We start from the raw sequence: 27,550 nt of genomic DNA on the forward strand, positions 1-27,550 counted from the left end.
AAAATTGAAATTTTAAATTAGTTCATATTAGCGGCCCCGTATCAATACGGGAGTCATGCCTAGTGAATCATGATAATCAGATCGTTTAATGGGTCTCACAATATAACACTTGAATTCCTACATAAAATTTTTGTATTCATAGCAAACTATAAGACTGAATATTACGCTAATTTGAATTTTGTCTTGCCCTTCTCTTTGTTACAGTTTTTTTCCCTTTTTTTCTTTTCTTTTTCTTGGACTTTTATAGAAGCAATAATTTGGAGATAAACTATAGGATGTGCTAAGCAGGATAAGAAAATAAAAAAGTTTTTACAAATAAAGAGATAATTAAAGGAGAATTAGTCCAAACACACCCCCAATCCCCATAGGCCCATACAACTTGATCAATTGCCAACATTAAGTATGTAAAATGTGGTCTACATGAAGCCATGCGAATTGGTTTTGGTTCAAGTACTGATATTTTTACACATCTGCACACCACACCATCACAAGGTCCAAAGCTAATCATCAATCATAAATTTTGGTATGAAGCTTACAAGTTACACTGGAATCCTGGATAGCCTTCCTAAGTCGTAAACACTTGAGGTTAGACAAGCACTTCTTCTGAAAATTAAATGGTTTGAATGATGGTATTAGAGCTTTCAAGGCTAAATACAATGAGAATCAGGTTTCTTTTACCCTCCCTTTCATCAGGTACATGTGCTCACACCTGTTGCATGGTTGGATGGCTTATATCCACTATTGTTTCATCCATTTTCTGGCACACATATATATAGTGGGAATCTGGATCTTCCAGAACAAAGTCTGCTGGAAGCAGGCCCTTCTCCGTCAGAGGAACAGGTTCCAGGAATGACTTTGATGACGAACTGCAACCATCCGGCCTTTCAAATCCTGGTCTCGCTGCAAAAGAACAAAAAGATTCTAATGATACAAGCAGTAAAAACAAAAGAAAGAAACTGTCGTAACAGTTCAAAATCTGACGTAGTTTCTGTTGTTCTGGGAAACAGATATATTGCCAAAGGGCTTCTTTATTTACCATGAACAAGATTATACATGTGACTGACAAAGAGTTAAAATCTTGAGCTCACTTTCAAGTATAACAATTAATCCAATTCCCATAAAATTTAAGTCCTAAACAGAAAGACGTATCATACGAAAATTTGATTATCCAAGTGGCATTATCGTCCAATTCCTTGCCAACATGCACAAAGCGGAAATAAAAATATATTCTTTGACAGAAAGAGAGCCAACATTACCTATAAAACCAACTAAAACATATTTGATGGACAAGCAGCTATTGCTGCTTTAATGCTCTAGATGATGCTATGACTATAATATGGATGATGCTATTGCTTGCTGCTTTCATGCTCATGATATCTTTCTAACTAAAATCCAATCAGGTTCTTCCCAAGAACAAGATTAAAACCCCCCACCCCCCAAAAATGTACACACTCAAACACAGAAAGAGAAGTAGCTGGCAAACAAAACTCTAGAAACACAAGGATGTCTACAGGTATTCTGTGCCAATGATGCAGCCACCACATTAGCACAATCAAAATATATCCAGAAAACTGCGCTACAGAACAGTTTATGATCTGATCAATTTTCTTTCTAGCAGGTACTTGTTATTTTGATCAAATGAATGGATACTTAATAAAGTATGCTCCACCAAAGAAAAGTTGCATTATATTTATGACATATAAGTTTCAATTTTCAAATTTCTTTTTCTGAACTTTGAGGGAAAAAAATGTTGCTGTTTACACCAATGTGATAATCAGGTATGCAAGCAGTAGAAGATTTTTTTCTCAGAAAAGCACTAGAGATATTTAATGGCACTAAACAGGAGGGAATGATGATGATCAAAGTACAAGAGATATTTAAAGGTGTACAATGTAATCTTCTTTTCGATCTAGCTAAAGATTTGTGGTAGAATTGTTCATATGCACCTATTGAGGGAAGGTAATTGACATTCATAAATGTAATCTTAAGTAGCACGTAATAATTTCAAATGGTTTGATTACTTCAAAAGAACTTCAGTTTTAAAATATATGGCTATTCTTTTAAATGATTTAACCAAATATATCTAAGCATACAGATGCCTTAAAGTTTTTTTCTTATTATACAAGTACCTACAAAGAAATAAGAGGTATGAGAGAGGGTGAGGATGCTGGATTGGGGTAATTCCTAGCATGTTTCATACATATGCATGCTCCAAAGGGGCTTCAAATATTGGAGTTGTGCCACTTAACAACTGGAAAGTAAAGACCAACTAAATCATTTAGCAAAATACAGAGGCAAAAGGTACTACACCCAAAAAAAAATTAATGTTTCAGATTGAACAACTAGAAAAGATTAATGTTTCATATTGATGATCAATTAATTTAAAGCTAGTCTGAAGTCTGAACACCCAAAAAGAATGGAGCCAACTGAGAGGTTAAATATTGTATGATTTTATCATTAAGATGATATCAGGTAGTATTAGTCAAGAGCAGCTATACGCTGGACCAATGATATCACAAAAGGTAAATACTAAATTAAAAACAGAAAAAAAAAATGGAACTTCCACTTGATGAAAAACCAAATTGTGCATATCATTTTCTGTGACAGGAAGAAAAGGGATGGTGGTTAGTGATTACCCATTTATAATTTTCTGATGACATAACCATTTTCATTTTCTGTGATGGAGAGTATAGTTGTTGGGTGGAAAGCTTAAGACTTTTGGTGAGACTCTTTGAGAAAGTGCCAAATCTGAAAGTTAATTGGGGCAAGAGCATGGTGGCAGGGACAAATCTAGGAGAAGATGAAGTAGAGTCTAGGGCAGCAATGTTAGGATGTCTTTCTTGTGGGTGGCCGATGTCCAATTAGGTGCAAACCCTAGATCATTTAGCTTTTGAGTTACAATGATAGAAAATTTTGAAAAGAAATTGGGGAAAAAGAACTACATCTGACTGGGGGGGATTAACCTTATTCATCTTTCTGTATACCATCTCTCAGTGTTTAGAATGCCACGAGCAGTTGTCAATAGGATGGAGAGGTTGGTGAATAAGATGGGCCATCGGGTTAAATGGGAGGTAGTGTGTAGAAGGAAGAAGGAAGTTTGGGGTTAGGGAATTTGAGTAAGAACAATTATTCATCAAAAAAAAAAAAATTGAGTAAGAACAATTTGGCTTTACATGGGAAATGGTTGTGGAAATTTCCACTGGAACATGAGAATCTTTCACATAAGGTTGTGGAGAGTATTCATGGACTTTTGGACAATGGCTGGGATGCTGGACTCTTGTATAGGACCACTCTTGCTTCACATTGGAAAGCTCCTTTGTTTCTTAATCATGTCAGGTATGATCTCTCTTCCAGTAACAAGATAAAATTTTGGAAAGATCTTCAGGTGGGGGATGCCCCTCTAAAATCTTTGTTCCCCTCTAACCCTCTTTGTACACTTTATCCACTTTAAAGGGTAAACCTGTCTCTGAATTTATAGCTCCTTTGATCTCAAACTTTGGTGTTGATAAGGACGGCAATTTCATACCCAGCCTCTTGAACATGCCGAACCCGCCCAACCTGCTCATTTACTTAGTGAGTTGGGAATGGGTTGAGTCATCCATTGCATAAATTTAAATGGGTTGGGTTGGGCCAAGCTGTGGGTTCCCAGTGGGTTAATCACTAATGATAAATGTGTAAATTGCCTAGCCATTTTTTCATTAATTTTCTTCATTCAAGTTAACTCACAATTACAATTGATAATTAATGCATTAATTTCTAATTAACTATTGGAAATAATTATTGACAAACTATTTCCTTTTCCGGTCAACACAATTCACCCATATTGACATGAACCCAAACTCAGTCAAATGGTCCAATGGCCCGTTCCGGTCCAATTTGATTCAGGACCAAATGGCCCAACGTACCCAACCTGAATTAATCCAAACACAGCTAGGTATTTCAGACCAACTTGATTTCAATCGACCCGGCTCGACCATGTTCAGTTCAAAGTAACTAGATCCGTTTAACTCAGTTCAGCCCAACTCAGTCTGATTTGAATCAGAATGGCCCAAATGTACCTGACCAGATGAGGCACAGGTGATGCCATGCGAACTGATCTGATCCTATTTGGGTCGACCCAATTCGTTTTGGATTTGGAAGTTCGACTACAACCAACACAAAGCAGCCCGAACCTAGTTGGTCCAGCTCAATCTGATTCAGGCCGACCAGTCCAAACTCGAGTGATTCAACCGCACCTGAGCCAATCAATCTGAATACAAACCCGGCTAGATGGTTCAGGCCAGTCTGGTATGATTCAAATTTCAAACCAAAGAGGCTCAGCCATATACCCAGAACCCAAACCCAATCAAATGGCTCCAAATGATTAACTGCTCTTAAATTCTCCATGTATAAATAATATGCATGTAATGTAATTTTAACCTTGAACACTTGTGTGAAGGATGACCACTTTTACCATTAAGCCATGCCTAACTAAATTGTCAAAAGAGAGTTGGTTGTTACTTTTAATTAGTTCTCATAAAACTCAAGTTGTTACAAGGTTAATGGGTTGGGCAGGTTGGGCTGGGTCAAGACAGGTTGGGTTGAAGTTTATCCCAAACCCAACCTGCACAATTGCCATCCCTAAGTGTTGACTGGAACTTGGAGTTCTAGATGAACATTAAGGACTTGAAAATTCCACAGTTCTCTAATCTTTTGAATATTCTAGTTCTAGAGGAGGTGGTGTTTTATTTCAATGAAGGGGATGGAAGGTGTGGGCCCTTAGTCCTGGGGGATCTTTTTCTTGTGCTTCTGTTTTTCAAGTCTGTAGTGGTTTCTAATCCCTTTCCTCTTTCCTCTTCTGTGAAGGAAGTTTGGTGTGTCCCTATCCCTCCTAAAGTTGCTGCCTTGTCTTGGAAAGTCTTTTTCAGAAGCATTAATATTTCAGATTTGTTACAAGAAGAAGACCAAACTGGTATTTGTTCCCTAACTGGTGCATCATGTGCAAATCGAATGGGGAAACTGCTTTCTACTTACTAAATGTCCTATCCCTTTCCTGCTTGGTTTCTTGCTTGTTCTGGGTGCAGGTGGAATGCCCCTATAAGCTTGGACAGATTGTTTCATGCCACTACTTTCAGGTGTTCTAGAAGGAGAGGCAAAATTATGTGGAGGTGTACAAGAGTGGAAATATTATGGACATTGTGGGAGGAAAGAAACAGTAGAATCTTTGAAGGAAAGAAGTAAAGAGGCTGTTATAGAATGCATCACAGTGAGAGTTATACATTGGGTAAATATAGTGCATTTGTTATTATATTTCATGATGGATGATTTTTTTCAGGAACTGGGGTGTGGTTGTAGCTTCCTCAGTTAAGAAGATGACGCTGAAAAAGGACTGGTCACAACCAGCTAGGGGATGGATGAAGCTGAACTTTGATGGAAACAGTTTGGGAAATCCAGGTCCATCAGGGATAGGGGGAGTAATAAGAGATGAGAATGGTATCTTACATGCTTCTTATTCAGGGCTTACGCCTGATAGGGGAAGGAGATTCTATTCTATGAGGGCAGAGTTAAAGGCAGCTGTGATTGGGCCATTGGGGTGCAGAAGGCAAAGGATATGGGGATTGATAAACTGGTCACTGAAGGTGATTTAAAGTGGTTATTAGCTGGTTATTGAAGACTGCAGCAGCAAACTGGACCTATAGGAATGAAGTAAGATGGTTTCACTGGTATTCTAAAGACATGCAATTGGAAATACAATGAGTGCAAAGATCAGCTAACAGCTTGGACGATGATTTGGCAAAACAAGGGTCACTAGACAACAAATGTTTTGGGCTCAGTTGTAATATAAAAGTGTATTGGGGTGAGATAGCAGGGGCTATGATCAAGTTTCTAATTGTTTTGTAACTGACAACCTCTTCTTGTATTTTTTATTAGTAATAAAATCTGGTTTTCCTGTTGCCAATCAAAAAAAATTGCACATCCAAATAAGAGAAGGAAAGTTATAGAACAAAAATTTACTGATAAAATCAACAGAAGTATGAGACAAGAACTTGTTAGAAGAAAACTTACGTATAATGTACAATGTAATTTTCCAATTGAATACTGGTCTGTTCAAATGAGGAATCCTTACAGTTGGATCACCATAAGTTATCTGTAAAAATGGGAAAAACAAGGCTAAAGCTTACAGGATTTTAAATAAAGGATAAGAATAAAGAAATAATTGAAAAGAAAAGAAAAAAAAAAGATAGAATTTCAGTTTCAAGGCATACCAGCATATAAACCCCTCCAGGTTTAAGAAGCCTGCATGCAGGCAGAAAAGGTAATTGTTGGTTATAAAACTGCAATAGAGAAAAACGGGGGTGGGGGATCTAGGCATAAATTGGCCATTGAAATCCTATGACACATCAGTATTTACAAGTCCAGTCCTGAGATGATGAAGCATAAACCTGCTAACTTCTCCCAGCATTTGGGCAGCACTAATAGGAGCATTAGTACCACACTAGAATCCAAAAGCATAACTGGGAGTTAGAAAATGCCCAACAACAAACTGGAGGATCATTAACATTTGAAGAAAAGGTCTTACCATCAAAGAATCAAGAGTTCCTAAACAGTATCAGCAGGATGATGAGTAAATTCAGCATGAGAAACAAAGAAGCATCAGTTTGCAGCCATTTATATATAATAACTTAAAACTTCTTAGATTTACATAAAGCATGGGCAATAACAAGACCAGATCCACTACCTTTATCAATGACGCTGTGAAACGATTCATCTGAAAAGAAGCTCATATCTCTAACATCCATTTGCATGTCTATCGATATGAATAAAGGAGATCCAAGAAAAAAAGAAATTTGCCTTTCATGGAAGAAATTTTTTAAGGTTTAGATTTTCACAGTACAAAACTAGTGAAGAACTTTTTCTAGTAAGGATACATTTTAGCTGAGGTATATACCCATGCTTCCTTTTCATCATGTCAATGACCACAGAGGAAATATCAATGTTCATTATGTCTTCATACCCATCCTTGACCATATCTTCTGACATAACTGTAAAATAGAACCATCCACACTAAAATACTTCAGTAACAGAAGCAGAAAATTCTAAACAAACCAAATTATGTTTTAGAAATAGGGATACAACTTGGGTGGGCCTGAATTAAGATTTGCTAAATTTCTAAATGGGCCTGGCATTAATGCAGTTGAAATCCTTCAAATTGGACATCCAATTTGCATCCCTACTTAGAAGCATAGTTTTCAAGGCACCTTGTCGCCTTGTCGCCTAGGCAGGCGCCAAGGCAACGCCTAGACGATGGATTTTTTTAAGTAAAACCATATATCCTAGGGTAGTTCCCTAGGTTCCATAACCATCTTTCCTTAATAATTATTCATAATTTTCATAAGAGAAGTATAAATTTCATGTTTAAGTCTACAAAATCAACATTTTATGAGAAGAAAAAGTACAAAGGAAAGAAAATTCAAAAAATATAGGGGCTGAACCCCTACTTCTGTTATAGGAAAGAAGAAAAGAAAAAGGTGGAAGAAGAAGATGTGGAAGAAGAAAATCTGTTGATTAGACAAAATTTTAAGTTCTTCCTTTGCTTATTGGTTCAGGTTTTGAAATTTTTGAGAGTTCAATCAAGGATCAAAATTTTGATACGATACGCCCCGTATCGGGTGTATTGTATTGTATCTTTGGGGTCCCGATACCTGTTTACAGGTGTTTTCGGGGACCCATTTTTTTAAATAATATATATATATGTGTGTGTGTGTGTGTGTGTGTGTGTGTGTTTAAAAACGAAATTGAAAACCAAATAAACAAAAAAAATCAGGGGAGTATCAGTACACCTCTGCCAATACACAGAGGTGTATCGATACTTTGAACCATGGGTTCAATACAGCAGTTAGTATATAAACACATAAAATGAATGTTCTAGTTTAAATGTTTAATAATGTCTATTTTATAATTATGTCAAAAAATTAAAAATATAAAAGTATTTTATAACCCAGTGCACAAAACTGCTTGGCAACTGGGTGAGGCGAGCCTCCAAGGGCGCCTAGGCTCGCCTTGACAACTATGGTGAGAAGGTTGGGGAAATTTCTTAGATTCTTCCACTCCCTCAACTTTTGGATTATATGTGATGAAGCACTGACCAAGGAACTGCATACTAGATGGATTTTGTCTTCTCCTGTTACTTCAATTGGCTAGTGCTCACAGAATTTTTTAAACAAATAAAGTAAATTCCATATAATATTTTCACTATATAAAGTGCATCTATGGAATGTTGTGATGCAGTAAAAGTTCCACTGGCTCAACACTCCTGTCTATCAGATAGATACAATATTACAATACTAATTCAGGTGCTCATAATAATATGGATACCAGCAGTATCAATTTTGCTATTGTTGTTTTTTATCAGTGTCTTTTCTTGTTATTTTATTGCTTTAACCTGAGCATCCCATATAGCTCTGAATTGTTTTTTCTTTCATTAAATATAGATTTTTTCATGTGAAACATTATATTTTTGGCTTTGCTAACATCAGAGTTTTCAGGTTTAAATAGTTCAGGAATGTTCATCCACCCGAATCACCCCCTACAAAGAAAAAAAAGATCTATAAAACAAGGAGTGCTCAATAAGCCAAAAATCGCCATTGTCACATTGATAGAAGAAATTAATAAGTTTAACCAATTAAATTATTATATCAACATCTTCTACTCATAAACAACCATGTAGAGACAAAAGAACCAGTCTATCTTTATATCTTGAAAGAAAATCACATTGGGTTCCAAGCACTTTGAATTCATTCCCATGGCTTCAGTAATCACATAACACTCAGAACTTACTGCCAACATTACCAAATGCAGTCTTGAAGAATGTTCTATTTGTTCTACTATGGTTTAACTTGTCATTCATTTTTTGAGCTCTCTTCTAAGAAATCTGACCATTGAACCCTCCCACTTCCCCCTACCCCGCCAATATCACCCATTGTTCCACAGAATGGCGCACAAATTTTCCAATCAATTGATAGATTTAGTTCCTCAACAAGGCAAAATCAGCAGACTTTCACAAGAAGGGGAGTTAGTCAAAATAATAACATAGAAACCTATATTCTTCACTTTCTTAACTCAAACCCCAAAATTCAGTACCAGGAAAAGAAAATAATGGAAATATAAAATGGGAAATTGTGTGAAAAACACAAATAGGTATTGTGGTTGACCCTAAAAAGCCTCTTCTTTTTAGAAACTCACCATGAAATAGCCAAATTCTATACATGTCCCAACAATAGTGACCAACTAAAAGAAGACAAGATCCATATTTGAAATCTAAGTACCAGAGTACATATATCCAGTGCTATTGTTTCATAGACAACTAATAAAATCAATATAAACTTCAACCGAGAAAAGGAAAAGAAAAAGAATAACCCTTTACGACCCACAGCCCAAAAGGAAGCTCCTTTTCAAAACCCCACCATGACAAGACAATACCCAAATACCGGATTATCTATAAATGTCACAAAACTGATGACCTGAAGAGACGGACCCCATGCCTGGATTCTGGAATTGGCTCTCCCAGTCCCAAAGCACAAAAATTATACACTATTGTTCAGAGACAGTCATGGAAAACCTACAATCACCCACTCTGAGTGGCACCGTTTTCTCTGAAAACCCTAACATCGTCGTGCTTTCAATGGACAAACCAGAAAAGGAAGCCATTTTCCTATCAAGCTTTAATTTTGGAAAGGGATGAGGAAATACCAGCATTGCCGCAGCCAACCATGAGGACACGAGAAGAGGTGGGGATATATTTGCGTACAAAGGGGCGCAAAGCCGAGTAACGCTGGTACCAATCGAAGGACCCGGCCTCTTGCACGTACCGGGAGTTCCAGTACAGGGCATCTCCATAGTTGTAAGTGTTGCAAGCTGACACGTCCCTGTACATGCTGGGTCTCTGCTGCCTTGCTCTTCCTTTCCGTTTTGGTGCTCTTCTGCCCTCCCGACTATTTTTATGTGTAGTGTGTCAACGAAGCAAACACCAATAGAAATGGGGAGTCATCTGTACTCCTTTCTATGTTTAGAGGCCCTACACCCAAAGAAGAAATAGTGCTCAACCACCATAACCATTCTCCTATGGCCTAATCCCAACTACCATCTACCCATTTGTAAAAAACAACCCGAAACCGGAACTGCTTTGGCCACCGATTTCCGGGTCAGTGGTTTGACCGTCGATTCTAAATGGATTAGCTTGTGAGTTTTAAAAATTCAAAAATATAAATAATTAAAATACAACAATTGGCTGAAAACCGCCATTTGAGTCAAACAAATCAACGGTTTGAACACCCGGGTCAGCAGACCACTAACCAACAGCTTTGAGGAAAAAAACGATTTGGGGCTGAAATAGAACCGGTACTGTTGCTGCACGGATTAGCCGAGGTCAACAAGGTAAATTTACTCTCTAAGTTCCAAGAGTAGGCCAAAGACTTTGAGGCCTTGGAAGAGGTAAGTCGAGGCCAAAAACCTTAGGCTGATGCGAGATATTCCTAGGACCATAGAAGCTGAGGACTATAAGTCGTCACTCTGGGGGCAAGGTTCCTGGATATCCGAGGTACTACAAAACAGGAAGTGTCAGAAGCCACGGGTGGAGATCCGAGGTGGAGGCTCCAACGCTCAAGTCAATATGAGGTGTAAAGTAGGAGGGGGTGCAAATGAGGTCTTGGTGACAGTCCTCGAGTACACCGGGTCGCCAAGAGTAAATGCTAAGGAAACAAGGTAGGTGCGGAAAATAAATGAGGGAGTTGCGTCAGAATCCCAAGTTTTGCCCCCCATTAAGGGGGAATTACCTCTTATTTATACATGAGAGGGCTGGAGGTAGGTGAAGATGAACGCACTAGATGAGGGTCATACGAGGGTTCTCGTAACCATTGGACTCGTGTTGATCTGAATTGTTGTTTGGGCATTGTTTTGCCTTCCGAGGATGAGCGTCGGGTGGCGCATTGTAGTTGGATGGTGGAAGCGGAGATGTCTCAGCCGTCAATGAGATCCAAGCTGTCCATTTTCCTTTAAATAGGGGCCCTAGTGGTGACTTTCCCTTTCATTTGAACTTAGACGCCCTTGCTATCGAGTGAACTCAGCTCCTCAACTCTCAATCCGCTAAGACTTTCCCAGTTCCTCCATTCTCCAAGACATTTCGTCTTCACTTAGGTAATCGATTATGTCATTTTCAGACTCCGGCCTTGAATGTCATGAATTCTCGAACACCTCGGGAGAGAGCTCCCTTGCAACCCCTTCCCCTCTGTCTTCTCTAGGTTCCTTAGCCGTAGGCCCCCTTCGGCGGGAGGTGGTCGTACTAAGGGAAAGGTTAGCCTCGGGGGGTTCCGAGGGAAGCCACCGGGGGAATAACTCTCTCCATGAAAGTGTCGCATCAACATCGCTGAGAGAGACTGAAGGGTCTCCTCTCTCTAAGGAGGATGTCGTGGAAGTTGTCATCGAACTGGTGGGAGGGAGTGCTGCTCGAAGGGTGGCTGACGCTGGTGTTCCGTGTTCGGAGTTTGACAACTCCTTGGATGTGGGCCAGGTCAAATCCCTGGCGAGGAGGTTCCACATACCCCGATCTTATGACTTGAGGGTCCTCGATGTGGGCGATCGGCCATGGACCCCCGAGGAGGGGGAAATCTGTGTCTACCAGCATTTTTTCGAGTCTCGCCTTAGGTTTCCCCTCCCTTCTTTAATCTCTGATTTGTTGGAGTGGTATGGTATCACTATCAGTTAACTTGTACCCAACGCCCTTAGGACTATCATAGCGATGATAGTGTGGACTCGGCTCAGGGGTGTGGAGATGACGTTGAGGATGTTCCGTGCCATGTCCACGCCTCGAAAGAACGCTACTGAGGTCAACATGTATTACTTTCACCCTCGGAGGGGGAAGCCTATGCATAACCCTTGTCCGTCCACAGGTGGAAGGACAAACTCTTCTACGTCTCCTGCCCCGAGGGCTGGCGGTTCAGGTCTGACTAGGGGCAGGCCTGAGTCAACGCCAAGAGATGTCCCCCACCACTCCAATATGAAGAGGCTGTAACTTAGTTCACTTGCTTGTGATGGGGACATTCTAGGCGAAGCCGTTGCTGGAGGAGGAGGTCCCCCTAGTCTTCATTGGGATTAACCCAGTCCCCCTTGGTAGGAGAGGTTTTATGGTTACTTAGTACATCTTTCACGTTTTTCGCTTTGATGTACTAACTGTTTTCTTTTGGTATTTCGCAAAAGTGTCCATGGACGCCAAGCAGCATTTGTAGGAGAAGGCCCGGGCGAAGCATGCCGGGAAGAAATTCGGAGGACAAATGTCGAAGTGGCCCGACAAAGGGGGGAAATCCGCAAGTCCCCGCTAAGGGGAAGCAATCGGTGGTGACACCCCAGGAAGTCACTGGTGGGGTGAAGAGGCCCTAGGAGGGGTCCAAAAAGCTAACGGAGGCACCGAAAGAGCCAACTACCGGGACCGAGGCACCGAAGAAGCCCACAGACGGGTCTGAGGGAAGTAAGAAGAGGCCCGTAGTAGATACACCGAGAGAGGAACCACTGCAGAAGGTGGCCAATACAGAGAGACAGGCCGAAGAGGTGGTGCGGAGGTCCACGCCCGGGGAGTGCCCATCCGGGCCTTCATCAGCCCCTCCATCAGTACAGGGGCTCCCCGAGAGAGCCGAGGGGGCCACAAAGATCTTCCGCCCGCAGTGGCAACTCCAAGAAGGGGATTCCATTCAGGATGAGGGGGTCAGCCAGGAGTTGGTGACCGGGGCCATCCTACCGAGGGATCGCTATCGCCTACTGCAGAGCGACCCCAAGGCCATCTACGACGAGGGCCAGTATCACTTGGCCGAGGACAACTATTAGAAGTTTTGAAAGGCATTCCTCGACAAGCAATCAGTTTGGGAGTGCCTCGAGATTCAGCTGAAGGAGGTGTGGCAAGGACTCTCCATGCAACAAAAGGACCGGGTCCGGCTGCAGAGCATCGCCATTGAAGCGGAGAAATGGGCAGCCAAGGCTGAGAAGAAGGCTGCCGAAGCCATGGCCTCGGTGGATCAATCAAAGAAAGCAGCGACCGAGGTGGTAGAGGTGTACAAGAAGTCCTCCAAGGCCCACCATCAAAGCACAAGCCCTCCCATATTTCATGATGGAGTGCATCTTCAACTGAGCTCTCCCTCGGGCCCTAGAAGACGAATCAGGAAATGGGCGCCCCGCCAGAGACACCCCTCCTGCCTGGAAGCTTTTTGTGGATGGGTCATCCAATACCCAAGGAAGCGGCACTGGCCTTATCCTTCTCACCCTGGATAATTCAACCATCGAATATGCATTGAGATTTGACTGTCCGACACCCAACAACGAAGCCGAGTACGAGGCCCTCCTCGCCGAACTGCAACTGGCCAAGGACCTTGGCTCGTCATACATCGAAGCCTTCAGCGACTCCCAGCTAATGGTCAACCAAGTGAACGGCGAGTATGAAGCCAGAGAACAAAACATGTCTAAGTACCTTGCCAAAGTCAAAGAACTAGCCCGCCACTTCCAGCACTTTACCCTATAGCAAGTCCAACAAGCGGAAAATGTGAGGGCTGATGCCCTGTCCAAGTTAGCAAGCACCTCGAGCACGGTCCTTGGCAGTATTGTTCGTGTAGAGAAGATATCTCAGCCGACCATTGAAGAAACTCAAATACTACCAATAGGGGCCGAGACATCATGGAATGACCCCTATCATCAACTTCCTCCTTAAAGAACAATTGCCTGGCGACAGGAATGAAGCTAGACAACTCCAACGTCAGGTAGTCCACTATACGTTGCTCAAAGGAAAGCTGTATAGAAGATCCTTCACCTTGCCCTACCTCTGATGGCTTCGCCCCAAGGAGGGGGAGTACGTGCTCAGGGAAAATCATAAAGGCATCTACGGAAAACCACCTCGGCGGCAAGGCCCTGGCCCAAAAGACGTTGAGGCAGGGATATTTTTTGCCAACACTTCACAAAATGCAGTCAAACTTCTGCAAAGATGTGATCAATGCAAGAGGCATGCCAACATATGCCATTAGCCTACGACAACTCTCTCATCCCTTAGCAGCCCTTGGCCCTTCGCTAAGTGAGGAATGGACCTCCTTGGCCCTTTTCCACAAGCGACGGGGGGCAGAAAGTACCTCGTCATCGCCGTGGACTACTTCACGAAGTGGGTCGAAACCGAGCCCTTAGCCACTATCACGGCTTGGGCAATCCAAAACTTCTTCGGGAAAAACATCATCTGTCGCTTCGCCCTCCCCCACATTCTAGTCACCGACAATGGGAAGTAGTTTGATGACGTCAAATTCCGAGAATGGTGTGCTTTCCTTGGCATCAAACAACAGTACAGCTCAGTGGGCTACCCCCAAACTAATGGCCTAGCCGAGGTCACCAATAGAATCATCCTATACAGACTGAAGACGAGGCTATACCGAGCTAAAGGCTTATGAGCAGATGAACAGAACAGTGTACTCTAGGCATACCGAACCACACCTCGGACGAAAACGGGAGAAACTCCCTTCAGTCTGACCTACGATACCGAAGCGATAATACCTATAGAGATCGGCCAGCCGATGCTCCGAGTCGAGGCCTATAGCGAAGCGGACTCAGAGCCAACCTAGATCTATTGGAGGAAGCCTGAGAGCAGGCACAGATCAGGGTAGCCACCTACCAACAACGCGTGCCCCGCTACTACAACTTGAAAGTAAAAGAAAGATGCTTCCGGGAAGGGGACCTCGTCCTTACAAAAGCCATGGTCCCCGAACCCGGAGTAGGAAAGCTGGGCTCAAACTAGGAAGGCCCCTATAGGATCAAGCCAGCCCTCGGCCCCGGTACTTTCTACTTCGAACATTTGGATGGAAGACACGTCCCCCAGACATGGAACTCGGAGAACCTCCAAATATATTTCCAATGAATGTAGTTACATATGGCTAAATGATGAATGAATGAAGCAAAAAGTTCCTCTTCACCTCAGATGATTGAATGAATGTGTCCTAAGTCCTAAAAGACCTACAGCCTTGGGACCTACCGATGCGCGAAGCCCTCCTTTGAGGGACAAGCCCATAGCAAGACCCGCAGCCTTGGGACCTGCCGACGCGCAAAGCCCTCATCTGAGGGACGAGCCTTTGGCACAAGCCATTGCGGACAACAATGATGACCCTAGGACGAGCACCTCGCTAAGAGCATACATGCCAGGGCGAGAGAGGCCTTTTACGCCTCGTCACCTCCTCGACGGACGGTGAATCCCTCGACACGCTAAGGTGAAAGAGGCCTCTACACGCCTCGTCACCTTGGAGCATGGTGACCCCCTCGGCTACCTATACTTATCGCAACGAAAATAATGAGATCGAGCCCTCAGCTTCGTCGGTGGGACGCCTCAGCCTCCCCGGAGGTAACACTTGGTAAGAAAACAAGTCAGGTGAACTGCACCTCGATAGTGCTGCTCCACCTTGGCTCTTCATCTCCCCAAGTACCTCGGCAACATACCACAACCCATGACCTCAGCCACGGTCCCAAGTCCCTCCGGACTTGCCTAAGTTGACACTTAAGGAATTTGGGAGCCGGGTGAGCCCCACTTCGGACGTGTGGCCTCGCCTCGGCTCCCAACACCCCAATTAGTTGAAGCGAGCGTGCAAATAAACGTACACTATGAGTGAATTGTGTGTTATTTGTGTGTCGTGGTCCTGATTGTTCAAAGGGGCAAGGACCTCTCGAAGAAGGAAGAAGAAAAAGAAGAAAGACAACATACATAAAGCATAGTGAATACAAAAAATGGCTTCATTCATCGTTTAATTCTTGTTTTGTATCGCCTTTACAAAAAGTTTGTTAAGGCCTCGTATGCCAAGCATATGTACATTCACAAAAAAAAAAAAACAAACAAACTACAAAACACTACAGTAGATGAACAAAAAGGAGGGGGAATCTACGCCTACGCCTCGCCATTGGTAGGAGGGGGAACGGAGTCATCGACAGGTTGGGCCTCGCTAGGAGCGTCGGGAATCACCTACAGCCCCTTGATGTCAAAATCCGACATCACCAGTAGGAGCGCCTTCTTCGTATCTTCGATAACGTTGAGGTAGGATGACGAAGCGTACTCCGCCAGCACGTCCAGGTAATCGGAGGACTTCTTGTACACCTCCATCGCCTCAACCATTGCTTTCTTTGATTGATCCACGGAAGTCATGGCATCAACAGCCTTCTTCTCTGCCTCAGCAGCCTTCTTCTCAACCTCAGTTGCCCATCTTTCCACTTCAGTGATTATGCTCTCTAGCCAGACCCGTTCCATTTGTTCCTTGGAGAGTCCTTGTCGCACCTCCTTCAGCTGAATCTCGAGGCTCTCCCGAACAGATGGCTTGTCCAAGAACGCCTTTCGAAACTTCTGGTACTTGTCCTCGGCGGCGGTAGCTGCCTTCTAGAACTTCTCCCGTTTCTTCTGGAGGTTTTCCTTGGCGGACTTCTCCTTCTCCGCCTTGTCAATGCTAGACATGGCCAGCCTCGCGGTCCCCCCACATGGGACTTGCTACAGGGTAAAGTACTAGAAGTGGCAGGCTAGTTCTTGGACTTGGTGAGGTACTTAGACATGTTTTGTTCTCTATCTTCGTACTCACTATTCACCTGGTTGACCACTAGTTGGGAGTCACTGAAGGATTCGATGTATGACGAGCCAAGGTCCTTGGCCAGTTGAAGTTCGGCGAGGAGGACCTCGTACTCAGCTTCGTTGTTGGACGCCGAAAAGTCGAATCTCAGTGCATATTTGATGGTTGAGTTATCCGGGGTGAATAGGATAAGGCCAATGCCGCTTCCTTTGGTATTGGATGACCCGTCCACAAAAAGCTTCCACGAAGGAGGGGCATCTCCAGCGGAAAACCTATTTCTTGATTTGTCTTCCGGGGCCCGAGGGAGAGCTCGGTTAAAGGTGCTCTCCATTATGAAATCTGCGAGGGCTTGTGCTTTGATGGCGGGCCTCGACTAATACCATATGTCAAATTTTGAAAGCTCTATGGCCCATTTGATTAGGCGCCCCGAGGTCTCGGGCTTGGCAAGGACAGCTATGAGGGGCTGGTTTGTTAACACCGTAACGGAGTGAGCTTGAAAGTAAGGCCTAAGCTTTTGGGCTGAAACCACAAAAGCGAAGGCCAGCTTCTCTACTTCGGGATATCTAGTTTCAGCGTCACACAGTACTTTGCTGACATAGTATATCGGTTTTTGTGTTCCGTCTTCTCTAATAAGGACCGAGCTGACCGCTTCACCCCGGCTGATAGGTAAAGGTATAGAGTTTCTCCTGGTACCGGGTGGGCCAAGAGGGGAGGCGAGGCAAGGTACTCCTTGAGTTCATCGAAAGCTCGTTGACATTCCCTGGTCCATTAGAAGTCCTTCAGTTTCTTGATGGCTCGAAAGAAGGGAAGACAATAGTCAACTGACTTTGACATAAAGCGATTGAGCACTGCTACATGACCGGTAAGCTTCTGGGTTTCCTTCACTGACCGAGGAGGTGCCATGTCTAGTATGGCCTGTATTTTCTCGGGGTTGGCCACAATACCTCATTAAGTGATGATGAAGCCTAAAAACTTGCCCGAAGTGACGCTGAAGGCACACTTATTGGGGTTCAGCTTTATATTAAACCTCCACAGGGTGTCAAAGGTCTCGGCCAGGTCTGAAGTGGGCCTCGGCTTTCAAGCTCTTAACCACCATATCATCTACATAGGCATCAACATTCCTCCCCATCTGATCCTTGAACACTTTGTTCACAAGGCGCCGGTAGGTTGCTCTTACGTTTTTAAGCCCGAAGAGCATCATCCTATAGCAATATGTGTCATGTTCGGTGATGAATGAGGTTTTTTCTTTGCCTTCGGGGTGCATCTTTATCCGGTTGTATCCAGAGAAGACATCCATAAATCTAAGTAGTTCATATCCTATAGTGGCGTCGACAAGGTGGTCTATCCTTGGTAAGGGAAAACTATCATTGGGACAGGCTCGATTAAGGCCTATGAAGTCAATATAGATTCATCATTTCCCATTAGCTTTGTTAACCAAAACCACATTTGACAGCCAGTTAGGATAGTATGCCTCTCGGACAAAACCAACGTCGAGTAGCTTATCAACCTCCTCTCCTATGGCTTTCTATCGCTCCGGTGCAAAGTTCCTCTTCTTCTGCCAAACTTGCCTAGAGCTCGGGTCCACACTCAACCTGTGAGTAATGACCAAAGGGTAAATTTCGGACATGTCAGTGGCGGACCAAGCGAAGGTGTCGATGTTAGTTTTGAGGAAACCTACCAGTTCAGATAGGCTCTATGGGGGAAGGTTGGATCTGGCATGGACAGTCTTCTTGGGCTCATCCTCGTCCAGAGGAATCGATACGAGGTCCTCCACCGATAAGCCTCACCTTGCTAGCTCTTTCCTGAAGTCAAGGCCCTCCAGTGGCAAGGCTTCTTCGTTCTTGCCTTTCAGCGCTGCCACATAGCACTAGCGAGCAACATATTGATCCCCCCGAATGACTCCAACGGCGTGCTTGGTTGGGAATTTGAGGGCGAGGTGGTAGGAAGACATAGCGGCTCACAGTGCATGAAGTGTCGGCCATGATTGCATTGTAAGGAGAGTTGATCCTCACAACAAGGAACTCCATCATCCTCATCACCTGCCGAGGCTCGGTTCCTACTATGACTAGTAGGGTGGTCTTTCCTTCCGTCTTAACAATATTGCCGAAGAAGCTGACAAGTGGGACGTCGGCAGGCTGAAGGCGCTCTGGCTCTATCTTCATCTTTTCAAAAGCTTTGTAGAATAGGATGTCTTCCAAGGAGCCACTATTGACGAGAATCCTCTTCACTAGGACGTTTTCCACTACAACCAAAATTACCAACGCATCATCATGGGGGACTGTAATCCCATTTAAGTCCTTGTCCGTGAAGGAGAGGTCCTCCTGCTGCTTTGGCCTCTTAGGGGCCAATCCTCGGATGCTCAATTGCCTGGCGTAGGCCTTGCGGACCGAAATTGAGGCTCCTCCTGAGGTAGAGCCCCCGACGATGACGTCAATGACTCCAGCAACTTGTTGGTGTTGTTGTTGCCACTGCTGCTGGGAGGACAAAGCGCTGGCTTCGCCTCCGACGTACTACTTCAAGTGTCCACAGCGGATGAGGGACTCTATCTCGTTCTTTAACTCGTAGCAGTCCTCAATACCGTGTCCCACGCCGCGGTGAAACTTGTAGTACTTTTAGGATTCCCCCCCTCTTGGGGTTTCTTTTCATCATTTCTGGCCACTTTACAAACTTCTCCTCGCCTATTTGCATTAAGATTTGGGTCTAGGAGGAGTTGAGTGGCGTATATTGGTTGGGGCCGACGGCTTCCTATTATATTTGCCTTCATCTGCGCGACGATCTTCCTTCTTCCTTTTCTTTCTAGAGTGCTAGTCGTTGCGTTCGGTTTCCTTGTCTTGGTGGTCCCCAACAGAAGCCTCATCGGCCGCAATGTACTTTTGGGCCTTTTTTAGGAATTCTAGCCTCGTCTTCGTAGGGTCTTGGCGACTGAACACTTGAGGGCAAAGCCAACTCAGAGTCACGTTGATGGCAGCATGCATTGATACCATGGGGTTGAGGTCCCTGACCTCGAGCTCTTCTTTTTTAAAGCGGTCAATGTAAGACCGCAAGCTTTCGCCTAGCTTCTGTTTGATGGACATGAGTGAGACAACACTCTTCTGGCATCGCCTGATGCTAATGAAGCAGGCAAGAAACATATTGGCGAACTGCTCCCAAGAACTAATTGACCTCGGGGGGAGGCTGGAGAACCAGCGGTGCGTTGCCCCCTTCAAGGTGACCTGGAAAGTATGGCATGTCAAGGTGTCGGAATACCTGTAGAGTATCATGAGTGCTCGGAAACTCTCCATGTGGTCATCTGGGTCTAAGGAGTCGTCGTACATTTCCAAAGTAGGAGCCTTGAAGTGTGGGGGGAGAGGCTCCGAAATGTTTTCTGGGGTGAATGCGCCCATGCGGGCAACGGAGTTGTCGTGACTGGTTGAGGCGTCGGCTCGGTTCTCATTAACCTGGCGGAGCTCATCCTTGACGGCCCCGATCTCGGCTCGCAACTCGGCAAGCCCTAGGTCAGCGGGGGCATGGGCCCCGCTTTTGTCTTCACGGACTCAGTGAGTGTCAGCTCGGACTCCCAAGTACTCCGAGACTGGGTCACATGCTCCTCTGCGGACACGATGATCATTCAGAACGTCCCAGAGATCCGAGACGGGAGGTGGAGTGGGGACCTCCCTTCGGTGGTGGTGGTGTTGCTCCGAAGGTTAGTGACTATCTTCGGATTGAGCGAGCACATTTTCCCTTTGACTGGGAGGACAAATGTTCCTTCGTGGTGAATTGGGGGGACGGTTGTTGCCCGACTCCAATGGCTCGGCCAGCGAGTTGTTGCCCTGGCCGAGGGCTAGTGGCTCAACATGTTTGTGTCGGCACTGATCCTCTGACACCCTAGCAGGGTGGCTGCCCCAAGAGGGACCTTCTGCTCAGGGGTAGACTTCTTCTATACATTGAGTAAGGCGGTCCAAATGATCGAGGACATCCTAAAACTGTTTATAGGTGATCAAGTTCTGATTATTCCTGGTTCTCCGCACCATGGCTTTCAAGCTTAGGAGGGCTTGGAGTAAGAATATGGTCTTTATCCTAAAAAGGGGGTCGTCTTAGCAACGATTTCCACAGACGGCGCCAATTGTTGCCGCACGGATTAGCCAGGGGCAATGAGGTAAATTCACTCTCCAAGTTCCGAGGGTAGGCCAAAGACTTCGAGGCCTTGGAAGAGGTAAGCTGAGGCCTAAAACCTTAGACCGAGGCGAGGTATTCCTTCCGAGGACTATAAGTCATCACTCCGGTGGCAAGGTTCCTGGAGATCCGAGGTACTACAAAACAGGAAGTGTTAGAGGCCTCGGGTGGAGACCCGAGGTGGAGGCTCCGACGCTCAAGTCAGCACGAGGTATAAAGTAGGAGGGGGTGCAGATGAGGTCTTGGTGATAGTCCTCGGATACACCGTGTCTCTAAAGAGTAAATGCTAAGGAAACAAGGTAGGTGCAGAAAGTAAATGAGGGAGCTGCGTCAGATTCCCAAGCTCTACCCCACATTAAGGGGGAGTTACCTCTTATTTATACTTGAGCGGGCTGGAGGTAGGTGAAGATGAACGCACTAGATGAAGGCCGTATGAGATCAGGCAGCAGGCCCTGACGAGACGTCTGACCACCCTGTGGTTGACTCCGTACGAAGGCAGCAAGGCTTCCCCCTGCTGTGGCTGACACTGTCAGACGTTAGTGGGCTGGGCCTGGCTAACCCACATCAGGTACCCTAACCAGTTTCTGGACCGATCAGTCCGACCGTCCAGGTCAACGACAGTTTTAAAACCTTTGAAATTGTTAAAGAGGCCCTACGATCTGTGGATCGGATGGGATAGAATTATGGAATAAAATGGGTCGGCCAGATCACCTGGAGTCTAACTAACTTGGTTCAGCATGTGGATCCCACACCAGTCCATTCGGTATCTTCATTTGCTTCTGGGTCAGGTTGGGTATAGTCTTGGTCTACATTTCTCCACATATACTACATTAAAATGGGCTACACAAACGTGCCCACATCTGGAAAACTTGTTAGTTGTTAGGTCTGGTCAAGTTCTCTTTTTTTGAAGTCAATCTGTGGTTAATGAGACCATCCCATATGTGGAGACCCTTTTCAAACCCTCAGTTTGTAAAAGAGTAGATTCAACCCAACACCAGTAACAAGAAAAAATAAATAAATAAGAGATTCAACCCAACAGAATCGGCCTAGTATGAATGTTGAATGATAATTGCATTGGAAACTGGTTTCTTAAAGGAAGCCAGAATATGCAGGAATATGAACTTTTGGAACTCTATCGACTATTAACTTCTCTTCTACTTCTATTGGAATAGCTTACACAAGGATTGCACAAAGTGTATTCCCTCCCAAACAGAGAATGAAGCTTGGAATGTCTAATGAAAAAGGTTGACTTGGCTATGGTTTACAAATCCTGAAATTGGCTACAAGGTCTGTCAGTTTTAGCCATGAGAGTAGATATTAACTTATGAAGCCCAAGTGATATTAGCCACAATATCCAAAATAACCATCCCAGGAGCTAAGTTGTTTGAAATCCAGCAAATGGCAATTCACTTGGTATCCAACCAGTAGCAACCACTGCTTGCAAATTCTTAAATTAGTCCAACAAATATAAGTTGAGAAGCATGTGAGGAATTTAATGGAGGTTGTTGGATGCCTGGACAAATAGGTTGGTTGAAATTTCAGACTTGCTAAGGTTTGAATCAAGAACTCAGAGTTGAGATTCATTGTACATTGCAAGGTTACCTGGCCATGGGTTTGATGCCAATATAGATTAGCATATCCAATTGTGAAAAGTACAACTACAGCTTCCAGAAGTACAATGCACTAATGTGAATGCAAATTTCGTTTTGCACTAAGGAATTTAATGTATCTTGTTTGGGTGTGATGGGTGCAGGCATGAATCTCAAGGCAGGAACCAACCTATTTGACATTGAACAACTTTGAGTGTACAGAAACGACTTTGCTCCCATTTTGAATGCAAAAACAGTTAATGAAATAAATTTGCTCTCATTTTCAGTAAAATATTCATTCTTACCAAACACCTGCAAAACTGAACCAGAGTGCAAATTCATTTCAGTTCTGCGTTTACACTCTTACCAAATGCAGAAATAATTCCTTTTATTTGTAAAAGCAAGCCAGAATTCTTCATCTGTGGGCTAACGTGTGATGGGATGTCAATGGAATTATGGAAGCCTTAAGCCCTTAATAGCAACCAAACAATTCCTATATTATAAAACCAATTATGTAGTGCCCAAGGTAAATTGTGGTGAGAAGTAAATATTAAACTAGAAAACTCATGATTGGATCTCAATCCAACTCTAATTGACAATTGAAATTTAATGATTTTCATAGGGACTTAAAACACATTTTGAAATAGCAGTCTTGTATGACTGGAATTATTCAAGTCTATCTTTTAGACCAATAACTAGCTTAGTTCGGCAATTAATGCATTAGACTTGGTCAGTATAACTCATTTTTTAATAAATAAGCTTCTTCATGGTCCCCAGGGTAAAGGCAATCTCTTAGTTTAATATTTTAAGAATCAAATCAAACTTTACATTTGAAGAAGAAATTTCAGAATCAACAGCCCATCAGACGTATGTTTGAATAAAATGGCAAAGCAATATTACTTCCCCCGATATGGTCAAGTGATAACTAAAGAGCGGATCATCCATACAGTTACAGTATCAAGCGCTATGTAGATAGACCCTGGATTTTCAAAGAGTAATTTTATTTCCATAAGACAATCAAGAACTTTGCAATCACGTAAAAAATAGTTTGAAGAATCAACAAGAAATTTACAGAAGGGCCAAAAAATTTATGTTATTATGTATAAAAGAATTGGATAATTGCTTCATACACATTGGTTTAATACAAAAAATATGATTAGTTTGATACATGAACTCTAATCTCTACATACATGAACTCTATTATCTTCTTGTGTTGATCCTGTGAAGTAATACAACACTGTTCCCCAATAATTGATTGACAAATGGATGAAGAAAGAACCAGAGTTGAATAGCAAATGGATGATCTGAAGATTATTGTACTGCCCTCTGGTTCTTCTTTGAGATGTAGTCATAGGCACGAAACAATCGCTTGCCAAATCGTCTAAGGTCCAATTCCACATTCTGCCCATCTAAATAGACCTTCTTTGTGAACTGCCATCCGTTGGCGTTCACACTCTTGGGATCTCTCAGGACAGGATCATCTCTGTCATACTGCCCATACAAAGAGCTTTCTCGTGGAAGAATTTTATAGCCAACATACTTAAGGCCAAGCTTCATTGCAGGTTCACCATAGTAAGTCTCTGCAGCCCAGTCAGTACCCAGCGGGATCACTTGGATGAAGACAGAACAAGGCCTCATAAAGAGGAAATGTGTCATGGCAGCGCCATGAACACCAATCATGGCATCACTAGAATTGAGAGCCCGATAAATCTTTGCCAACTCTGTCGTCCGGTCTGGCCTCAAGACTTCAACTTGAAAACCAATTTTCTCAGCCAGTTTAACCATGGCATCCTCATTCATTATAGCTCTTGATCCATTCCGAGATATAACAACCAGTTTCGGCTTCTTCTCTTTTTTTTCTTGCTTCTGTTCCCCTGCTTCAGGTGATAATGATGATGGGAATAAAGACACTCTCTCTTTTAATCTCAATTGGGCTTCCCTTTCTTCATCTTGAATCAATCCTCTTATTCTAGGCCAATATGCCTGGTCTAGGAGGTTGTGAAAATCCAATATACTCTTGCTTCCCTGCATTTGGGAAGAATCCACTGTGAGTTCATCGTGGATTCTGAGACCAACTATCGCTTCAGGGAAGCAATGGGTTCTTTTGTCTCCACTAAAATCTATGGGGGGATAATCAGAGAGCCGGGAGAGGATGTCACCATACTTGGTCATATACCAGTTATGGTATTCAAGCATGACAAACACAACCTTCTTGTTCAAGTGCTGAGAAGTGATGTACAGAGGGATAAGTCCATCGTTGAATTCGTGATAAACATTGCCTGTATATCCTCCTGTCGACAAGAAGATAGCTGGAACAGAGTGCTGGACATCGCAATGATGGCGCCTCCCATATTTGTCTTTCTTCACAACAAGGTCTAGTTCACCAATGGTATCCATGACGCCTGTCTCCCATTTTCGTGTATAGGGTTTGATCTTTTCATGTTGCAACTCTTCTTCCTTTTCTTCTGCTCCCTCTCCTTCTTCGGCCAATGAATAACTGATAAAGTCATCATCGGTGTCAGAGGTATAAACGAATATTGAAGAAGATGCAGATTTAGTCCTTATATCCCCTCTCATGAAACAGATATCCGAACGAAAACCACTTCTGTCACAGCAAATGCTCCCTGCATTTATGTTTTTCTCCCAGTTAAAAAAATGTAAATATTGAAAAAGTAAAAGAACACTATGTTGTTCGTTTCATTTGTTTGATTTGATGAAGGAAAGAAAGAAGATTAAGAAGAAAAGATCGACATACGCATACCATTAGAGATAGAATCACAAATGGGAGCATCTGCTTCTCTATCAACCGCCACTCTATCATTTTCAACTTCAAAAGTACCTGCTAGAAAAACGATAAAAAAGCATTTAGAGAGCAACCCAATTAAGGAAATATGAACAAAACAAGAAACTACAAAAGAAAATAAACCGCTTACATAGGAGGGAAATAGTGGAGAAACAGCTGAAAAGATGAGGTACCAAGAGTAAGCTGCAAGAAACAAGTGAGAAGACGAAGAGCAGAGGAAGAATCTTGGGTTTTGTTCTCTTGTAATAACCAGAGCTCCCAAACTCTAAAACAAGGGTTTGAGCCTCCTCATCTTCTTCTCCAACGCCTCCACATTTTCTCAGCTGATAACGCTGGTAATGGACCATCTCTCTCTCTCTCTCTTTCCCCTTTGCTTAGCTTTCTGAGCTGTTCTATTGAAGCACTTGACGTCAACTTGAAAGAAGAAATGGGTTTATATATCTATACTTGAAGAAGAGGCTTGGGTTATTTCTGGGGTACTTCTGCCTCTTCTTCTCCGTCCTCTCTACCCTGCACCCACGGAGAAGAACAAGAGGAAGACGGAACCAAAGAAGATAAAAAGAAGGTATTAATCAGAAGGTTGGCTTGAGGAGGATGTAACGTGTTGGACACAGTCAGTCAAACGCGTGAACCAGCGGAGATGGGAGCAGTTTGAGAGTTGAGATTTGGACAGGCCCAACTCCAGAGGGTTTACATCAGAGACTATTCAGCCAAAAAGAAAAATACTACGGAGATGGTTTACATCAGAAAGTATTTTCACTACTTTATTATTTAATCCTTAATCCCCCTCCTTATAAAGGGCTCGTTTGTGCTTGGAAGGGCTCAAGCTTTGATTGAGCTGATTTCACTGTGTCGCTTTGTAAAAAGCTATTTAAAATTTAAATGAAACTTCACGGAGCTGCTTTAAAAAAGCTATCAAAAGAAGCTTTATTGATAAGCCTTTTTTTAGCCAGGGACAGCATACTTGGGCTTTTAGGATTTTTCATTAAGCTATGTGAGTAGGCCCCACTTGGGCTTTTAGGATTTTTCATTAAGCTATGTGAGTAGGCCCCACTTGCAAAGTCAAAGCTGCTGCTGCAAGCCCTCCCAAACGGTCACTAAGACTCGACGAGTTTTTCAAGGGGAAGGGCCGAAGGGGATGGACCATCAATTGACAACCTTGAAAGAATCTTGTTTATTTATTGGGCAAACCCGCCGACCGCCGGGAATCCGGGTTTAGGATACATTGAGTCCCAGGGGGCGACATTTGAACTGCAACAGACCAATGCGGTTGGTATTGGTTAGATGAGCTGGCCTAGGAGCCATACGAGTATGTAATCTGGTTGTACAGGTCAGCGTTTATACCTGATCTTTATTAAAGCTAAATTGATCACCTAAACCCATTAGTTAGACCAGACACCCAGCTTAATTTTTCTGAAAGAATTTCAGTCTCAATCGGGTACTTAGATTTATGACAAGTGTATACGACCCGACCCACACCCATCTGTAAACTATTAGAGAAGAAAACAGCATTATGTGGATTGGATGCATTAATGTAAGTGGGTTTTAGGGGAGAGAATCAAATCCATTAATAGTATTCCGAAAAGGGTTTGGCTAAATTCTCAAATCCCGTGTTTGGTTCGTATACGTATTGGACCTGACTCCTAAAGCTGAGGGCCACTCCCACAAAAGTTCAAAACTCAAAAGTCGAAAAGCAATAAAATGAATATTAAATAATGTGATAAGTAAGACATTGAAAGCCACCGAAGACGGCGTCAGCATTGAGAAAAGAAAAAAGCGTTTTTGTTTTTGTTTTTTTTTTTTTTTTTTTTTTTTTTTTTTTTTTTTATTGCATGTTACTTTACCTTGCCAATCAAGTATAGTTTGCTTTGCTGGGTTTTTCAACTTTTCCAAACAGGTTATTGGTGAATTGAGAATATGGATCCCGCCAGGTACTGGTCTCAGACTCTTTAAATGGATAAGGAGAATAATTTATCATGGGCCTTTTTGGGGACCACCAAATAACCATACCATCTTAACCCTCTCGATTGGTGAAATTTTATATTTCTGACAAATAATTTGAAGACTGCACATGCGGGTCACGTGTGTCAAAAACAGTGGGAATTCTTTAATTGTTTTTCATCCGTAATCCGAACCTAGTTGGGACTTGGGAGGACCCCACTGCCACTATCTAGTTGAGCCCACGAGCACAAAACCATGTGATGTGGGCTCTAGCCTCTAGGGCTCCAACTCCAATTCAATTAATCTGGACCATGTTCATCGAGCGGGCCGACCCAAATGAACCTGTTGCTCAACTTGGACTAGGTTAAAACCACGGAGTCATGTCAAATAAATTAGCCCTGAGGCACAATCTCGTTGCTATTTTGGATTATACTGGCATGTGGCATGACCGCATGAGTGGAATGGCATTAACT

General features: G+C 43.4%; 2 protein-coding genes across 3 annotated transcripts; both read right to left on the reverse strand.

The window, feature by feature from the left end:
• Window positions 1-379: 379 nt before the first annotated feature.
• On the reverse strand, window positions 380-10,108 carry LOC148844935 (uncharacterized). Its single transcript, XM_088955741.1, has 8 exons — window positions 9,730-10,108; window positions 6,909-7,022; window positions 6,719-6,787; window positions 6,560-6,579; window positions 6,423-6,475; window positions 6,246-6,276; window positions 6,046-6,127; window positions 380-900 (listed from the first exon to the last, which is right to left on the reverse strand). The coding sequence occupies exons 1-8, from the start codon at window positions 9,911-9,913 to the stop codon at window positions 704-706; spliced, it is 750 nt and encodes a 249-aa protein (XP_088811867.1). The 5' UTR covers window positions 9,914-10,108; the 3' UTR covers window positions 380-703.
• Window positions 10,109-23,400: 13,292 nt separating this feature from the next.
• On the reverse strand, window positions 23,401-25,905 carry LOC148844936 (xylan glycosyltransferase MUCI21-like). 2 transcript variants are annotated; one of them, XM_088956216.1, is made up of 3 exons: window positions 25,267-25,905; window positions 25,095-25,172; window positions 23,401-24,957 (listed from the first exon to the last, which is right to left on the reverse strand). In XM_088956216.1, exons 1-3 carry the CDS (start codon window positions 25,481-25,483, stop codon window positions 23,645-23,647), a joined length of 1,608 nt encoding a protein of 535 aa, XP_088812342.1. In that variant the 5' UTR covers window positions 25,484-25,905; the 3' UTR covers window positions 23,401-23,644. The 2 variants fall into 2 exon arrangements, with proteins under 2 accessions (XP_088812342.1, XP_088812341.1); XM_088956215.1 differs by having other exon boundaries at window positions 25,095-25,175; window positions 25,267-25,848.
• Window positions 25,906-27,550: the final 1,645 nt, after the last annotated feature.

This window comes from Nelumbo lutea, chromosome 7 (assembly GCF_056320005.1).
Source record: "Nelumbo lutea isolate HS-2025 chromosome 7, American lotus-T2T, whole genome shotgun sequence".
NCBI classification, from domain to species: domain Eukaryota; kingdom Viridiplantae; phylum Streptophyta; class Magnoliopsida; order Proteales; family Nelumbonaceae; genus Nelumbo; species Nelumbo lutea.